This window comes from Myodes glareolus, chromosome 6 (assembly GCF_982192425.1).
Source record: "Myodes glareolus chromosome 6, mMyoGla1.1, whole genome shotgun sequence".
Classification (NCBI taxonomy): Eukaryota; Metazoa; Chordata; class Mammalia; order Rodentia; family Cricetidae; genus Myodes; species Myodes glareolus.
Window position 1 is genome coordinate 1,478,363 of NC_142031.1, and position 6,731 is coordinate 1,485,093.

The following is a 6,731-nucleotide window of genomic DNA, read 5'->3' on the forward strand; positions in this document are numbered from 1 at the left end:
ACTAGAACCAGGGGTTGGTTCAGGCTGAACAAATGCTGTCCCATCAAGACATTCCCCAGCACAGGTAGACACCATGCTTCCAACATGGTCCTGGAAACCGAGGAGCCAACCAACTTCTGGTGGAGGTCCATGAGGCCACTGGGGTTCCTGTCTCCTAGGCTGCTTGGCCCTCATGACCGTCACCTCCCTAGGGTTCCATCTCTACATCACTGTCCCCAGGGGTGAGGGCCTCGGTACAGTCATTGAGAGATAAGCTTTCAGCCTGCAGCATTGTGTTTCTGAATGGAGAGCGGAGTGCATTTGGGGGAGTGAAAACATGACTGGGACTACCGACATCTTCAATGGTTAGGACACACTGCTCTCACAAAGGACCCAAGTTTGGTTCCCAGCAGTTCAAAACTGCCTATAACTACAGCTCCAGGGGATCCAACACCCTCCTCTGGCCTCTGTGGGCAACCATACTCACATGCACACAGACACATGGATACATATCATTAGCTTTGTCTTTTTTATCAGTCTTAGTCAGGAGAAGGGTATTGCCTGTGTGTAAATGCTGACTTGGGTAGAAATACCCAATTCTGCCTTGTGACAGTCTGGCTCCCCTGCCTGGGTGGGGTTCTTCTTGCCATGACAAAATACTTGATCAAAGCAACTTAAGATTCATTCGAGGGGCTGGAGAGACGGCTCAGTAGTTAAGAGCACTGACTGCTCTTATAGAAGTCCTGAGTTCAATTTCCAGCAACAACATGGTGGCTCACAGCCATCTGTAATGAGATCTGGTGCCCTCTTCTGGACTGCAGGCATATATGGAGGCAGAATGTAGTATACATAATAAATAAATACTTTTTAACAAAAGATTTATTCTGGCTCACGGTTGAAGGTACAGTCCATCGCGGCAGGGAAGGCACAGCAGCAAATGCAGCTCTGGTGGCCAGGTGAGAAGAGCATCCGTCCCCAGTCAGGAAGCAGCTCGATTTCTCCTTTTTCCCTTTTCATTCAGTGAGACCCCAGGCCACAGGACGGGACACCCACATCCAAGGTGGGTCTTCCATTCTCAGTTAACCTCTGGAAACAGCTTCACAGACACAGCCTGAGGTCTGTCTGATAGGTGATTCCAAACCCAGTTAAGCTGGCAATGGTAGGGCCTGGTGCTGTCTGAACCACAGCGATCAGCATTATGCTCGGTGCCCACAAATGAAACCAGAAGGCACCTGTGCTCAGATGTCCACACAAGCAAAGCCTGTGCTCAGATGTCCACATGGACACAGAAGCCTGTGCTCAGATGTCCACATGGACACAGAAGCGTGTGCTTAAATGTCCACACAGACACATCCCAGCAGTCACATCCTTGTGTCAGTATGTACGCTGGGAGGAGGGGACAGGAGACCACGCTGCCGCTCACCACACCACGTCTTCTGTGCTTTCAGCTAGGCACTGAGCAAGGTGGCTATCCACATCCAGCTGGGCTAGCCTGCAAGAGGGAGGAAACAGTCACAAGGCCTCCCGGAGACTCATTCTGTAGACCAGGCTGGCCTGGGACTCACAGAGATCCATCTGCCTCTGCCTCCCAAGTGCTGCGATTAAAGGCGTGCACCACCACCTCCTAGCAACTCCACCTATTTCTGAACTCTTCCCTGCCTAGTTAATTGAAGGAAACAGTCAGTAGGGTTCGCCAGGACCTTAGTGGGTTGAGTTCGGCCTTCCTTGTTACTTGAGAGCCCTTCTTAGCCCTACAGACTCATACCCTGACCAATGTCTGAGAAGCTCCCACCTCATCTGTTGGCTCATTCATCGTGGCCCATGCCAAAAGCTTGACCCAAAGACTCTCTGGAGCTAGCAAGATGGCAACCGATGACCTGAGTTCAATCCCGGAACCCACACAATGAAAGGAAAGAACTCTCCCAGCAGCCAGCTCAGCTTGTATGTGCTGAGGCTGGTGAGCTTACCCACAGACGTCCTGAAGAGAAACCCTACGAGTTCTGAGTGTCCTCTGGACATCTTGCTGATGCCCGTCACCTGCCGTCACAGGCATCCCAGGCCTCATGCTAGTCCACCCGGATCCATGGCAAGGATGGAAACAGACCTCCCCTAAGATGCACAACAGAGAATGGACGGACAGCAAGGTCCCTCACCTGATTCCCAGCTCCTGTGACGTCCAGTGGCCCCCTAACTTGGCAGTCCCCGACAAATGGTCTCTGAAGTCCCTGAGAGCCCCTCAGCCAATCTAACCAAGGTATTAGCACTTCCTCCTCCTGGCTTTCTCCGACGCACATCAAAGTCCTGTGTACCTCTCAGCCATCTGTCGGGAGTTTCCAGGCAGCATCCCTCAGGTGGGTTCTCAGGGATTCCTCCAGATACCACCCCACAACAAAGTAGCTGTTTTCACAGCTGGGCTTCTGCTAACTCCCAGACACAGCTGGGTCCTGGCTGTGGCTAACCAGCATGGATTCGGGGACATCAGGCCCAGAATCGGAATATGAACAAACTATTAGAGTCACAGCTGTGAGCCAGGCGTGGTACACACCTGTCTTCCCAGCTACTCTGACGGCTGAGCAAGAAGACTACCTGGCCTCTCTGAAGGGCATCCCCAGGCTCATTTGAGGGTGGGCAGCAGTGTCTGCACACACTGCCCTCAGGGGACAACATGACAGCTCAGTCTGGGTCTAGCTGCTATACCTACCAGCCCAAGGCCAGTCTGCCTCCTAGCCTAGGTCTTGCCCACTGTGACAACATCCTGTACTGGGGCAGGAATGAAAGGAGGCTCCTTCAAGGGCATGGGACATGAGTTCCTCTCAGCCAGCCCGATGACGTGGCTGCCACCTCCAAGGGTGAGGTTGGCCCAAAACATCCTAGCTGCTCTACCGTTTGATGTAACAGCATGTTACAGTCACTGCCGACTTGAGCCTGCCTTGTTGATACCCACTTAGGACAGCCACTTGAGAGGCACCCAGTGGGCAGAGCTTCCCTCTTCAATGCGCTGTCTTCAGGAGTCTTAGCCTAGAAATGCAAGGACAGCACAGGCAAAAGCCCTCCTGAAACAAGAGAGGGTAGGAACCCTGGCAAGATCACACAGGTTCTGCGAACATGAATTTCACAAAAGGGTTCCCAATCCCAGCTTCTGCCCCTGGGTCCCTTGAAGGGTAAAAAGCAAAGAGATGTCAACTTTGCAAACCGTTCACTGTCACATCAACAGGACCCACTCAGGGATAACCACAACCTGATTCGAGCCAGCTCACACCCAACATCCCTTTGTCTGAGCTGTGTGGTTATGGGTAGAGATACTTGTTGCTGAGGGTTAGGATTGGGGCTCCTCCCAAATTCATAAAGGCTCGATTCTGATAAAAAGTCACATTTTGGAGGCAGGGGAAATGGCTCCATTGACAAAGTACCCGTTGTGCAAACATCATCCACATAAAAGGGCAAGCACTGGCAGCATGCCACACAACCCAAGTACTGGGGGTGGCAGCAGACGGGGTGGATCCCTGGAACTCATCTGGCCAGCCTAGCCAAATCAATGAGTCTAGGTTCAGTGAGAGACTGTCTCAAAGAATAAGGTGGGGCTAGCCAGTGGTAGCACACACCTCTAATCCCAGCACTTGGGAGGCAGAGGCAGGTGAATCTCTCTCTGTGAGTTTGAGGCCAGCCTGGTCTACACAGCTAGTTCCAGGACAACTGGGGCTGTTACACAGAAAACCCTGTCTCAAGAATAGATAGATAGATAGATAGATAGATAGATAGATAGATAGATAGATCTTATCTAAGATGAGATGAGATAAGATAAGATGAGATGAGATGAGATGAGATGAGATGAGATGGAGCAGGGAGCTGGAAAGATGGCTCAGCGGTTAAGAGGTAAGAGCACTGGCTGCTCTTCCAGAGGTTCTGAGTTCAATTTCCAGCAATCACACAGTGGTTTGCAACCATCCAGAATGAGGTCTGGTGCCCTCTTCTGGTCTGTAGGCATACCTGCAGGCAGAGCACTACACATAATTTAAAAAAAAAAAAAGGTAAAAAGTGATCAAGAAAAACACTTGACCTGGCCCCCATATACATGGGCATGTCTGCACACAAACCTACATAAACATATACATACACCACACAAACAATAATAAGCATGTTTTGGTTTGTTTTGTGTTTTTGAGAGAGGGGGGCCTCTCTACATATCACTGTTCTGGAGCTCACTATGTAGATCAGGCTGGCCTTGAACTCACAGACGTCTGCCTACAGCACTCGCGGCTCAGGACCAATTGTTTTAAAGAATGTTTGGCGGACCTGTTGGGCTCTGAACTAGGGTTCCACCTGCCATATCTTGTGATAACCAAGCTCACTTTGTGATTCACTTCTGGTTTTGTCAACTTAGCAGCTAACTTTGGAGAATCCATTTCCTTCCCAGGCTGTTTCTACTTCAACACATGGGATGCCATCTAAAACACACTGCCTTTGAGTCTGGCATCAGTGGGTTCAAGTTCTGCAAGTTTCTGGATTACCTTAAGTAGCCAAAGCTAATCAAATGTGGCGGTACATTTTTGAAATCCCAGCATTTGGGAGGCCAAAGAAAGAGCATCACCGAGAGTCAAAAAAAGGCTAGCAAGATGGCTCAGCAAGGAAAGGCACCTGCTGCCAATCCTGAGTACGTAAATTCAATTCCGAGGGTCACACAGTGAAAGGTGAGAACAGACTTCAGCAAGTTTTCCTCTGACCTCCACATGCATGTATGCCATGCATGACACATATATGTAAATATTTTAACTTAAATATCAGTTAAATAAACCTGGCGGTGGTGGCCCACACCTTTAATCCCAGCACTCTGGAGGCAGAGACGGGCAGATCTCAGTGAGTTCGAGGCCAGCCTGGTCTACAGCGTGAGCTCCAGGACAGCCAGGGCTATACAGAGAAATTCTATCTCAAAACAAAAAAAAAATTAGTTAAATAAATAAAAAGAGCCACATCCAGGCACTCTCTCAGCCTCCCAAGCAGGAGGTTTTGCCTAGGGCTAAATCTTATACCTAAGGTCTGAGGTGGAATACTCACTTCGGGTCAAATGCTTTCTGGCACAATGGGCAGTTCAGCAACACCGGTGGATTCTGCACGGACACACACTCTTCCGTGCTGGGAATCTGCCGGGAATCTGGTGCAGGATATCCTTTCAAGGATGGAGTAGGTGACCCCGGGGAGCCTCCAGTCAACTGGTAGGAGTTTCCAGAACCACCAAGGGCAGGTGGAAAAGGCGTCCAGGAAAAAGTCTTGGATCCCACAGTGAAGACCTCGGGAGGCTCTGAGTCAGGCAGAGACTCCTGAAAAACAGATGCCCATGAGGTCATAGCCGCCGCCACCATGACCTCCCCCAGGGCCTGGGAACGCTCTCTGAGCCCATCCCTTAGTGTTTCTGGACACACCTGGCCTGGCAAAGCTGGCAGTGGTGGCAATGGCTCAACTTTCGGGGTCAAATCCACGTTCCCGCTCACAGTGCTACTCAGCAGGGCAGCCCATGGCTCTCTCTTACGGTCCTCCAAGAGAAACCAGGGCGGGCAGTTGGGGGCCCTGGGAAGCACAAGGGGTGTCAGCCAGGGAATCCATGGTAGAGTGTCTCCAGAAAAGGGTTCCACAAGGGAGGTCACGAGGGGCTCTAAGGGAGGGGCAGCAAGACTGGGGGAGGGGGCGGAAGGAATCGACGGTGGAGTCATGGGGGGGGGGTCCGAAGTGAGGGATAAGGAGTGCGGCTCACGTCGGAGGCTAAGTGGGCTCTAGGGGCAGTGGAGCCTGGGGCTGGCTACGCAGGGAGAGCCTCGATAGGCGACGGAAAGAGGGGTGAGGGGGTGGGTGGTGGGGGAAACTGCAGGGTTGGGCGGAAGAAGCGACCGCGCCCGGAGAAAGGCGGAGCGTTGCTGGGGGCAGGCCTCACAGTGGCGGGGTGCAAGTGTGCAAGGAACCCCGCACCTAGACGGGAAAGTCGCGGTACCCCCATTGTCTTCCCGCGGCCCCACCGCCTACCCGAACCCCCAGCGCCCCCACCCTCTCCCTTCCATCCCGCCTCACCCGCCCCCTGCGGGCGGCCTGCGGCGGCTCAGCCTCCCCCGGAGCCTCTGCTCCTCCTCCATCCTTCTCCCAAGAGCGTCCGGCGGAAGTGAGACGTACAACCCGACCCGCCCTCCGACCCGGACCAGCTCCCGTGGCCACCAGACACCCCCCCCCCCCCACTACCCACTCTGCCGAGTGCCATCTCCCCTTTGTGACACTTGAGAATTAAGGCGCCGGAATCCTAACCTTTTGGGGGGCACTACGCTGTCGCCTTGAGGGAGGGACAGGACGGTAGAGCTGCCCCCCACCCCAGCTTGCAGGCGTGCGAGGCTGGGCCCACCCGACCCTGTGCAGGCCACTCTGGAGCCTGGTGTACCCTTCTGTTAACAACACGTGCATGCAGATAGCTGTCAGGCTTGCCCTGCCCATGCCACCTCCCGGCGGTGCTAGACAATGCTCTGCCTCAGTTTCCAGTTCTGCAGCCTTTCCCAGGATGGTCCCATGGACAGGACTTCCAGATTCAACTTTACCACCATTTTTTTCTTCTTATGGAAGGAACTGGGTTTCTCCACCGCAAAGCTCAGGAGACCAAGCACAGAAACCCGGGCTTCCTATCCAACCAATAAACCCGCCCTGCAATTCTGCAGTCCGTCACTTGGTGGCAGCAGACGCCCAGGCACTTAGTGTATATTGGCGTACACTAGTGGCTTTCT

The 6,731-nt window shown here is 53.0% G+C and overlaps 1 protein-coding gene across 3 annotated transcripts; it reads right to left on the minus strand.

Moving 5' to 3' along the window:
- Positions 1–494: 494 nt before the first annotated feature.
- On the minus strand, positions 495–6,137 carry Faap20 (FA core complex associated protein 20). 3 transcript variants are annotated; one of them, XR_015738016.1, is made up of 4 exons: positions 5,397–5,719; positions 5,032–5,294; positions 1,273–1,471; positions 495–1,240 (listed from the first exon to the last, which is right to left on the minus strand). XR_015738016.1 is itself a non-coding variant. In XM_087906774.1 (4 exons), the coding sequence occupies exons 1-4, from the start codon at positions 6,096–6,098 to the stop codon at positions 1,399–1,401; spliced, it is 543 nt and encodes a 180-aa protein (XP_087762900.1). In that variant the 5' UTR covers positions 6,099–6,137; the 3' UTR covers positions 495–1,398. The 3 variants fall into 3 exon arrangements, 2 of the variants coding, with proteins under 2 accessions (XP_087762900.1, XP_085546243.2); XM_087906774.1 differs by adding an exon at positions 6,037–6,137 and having other exon boundaries at positions 495–1,471; positions 5,397–5,541; XM_085690117.2 differs by having other exon boundaries at positions 495–1,471.
- Positions 6,138–6,731: the final 594 nt, after the last annotated feature.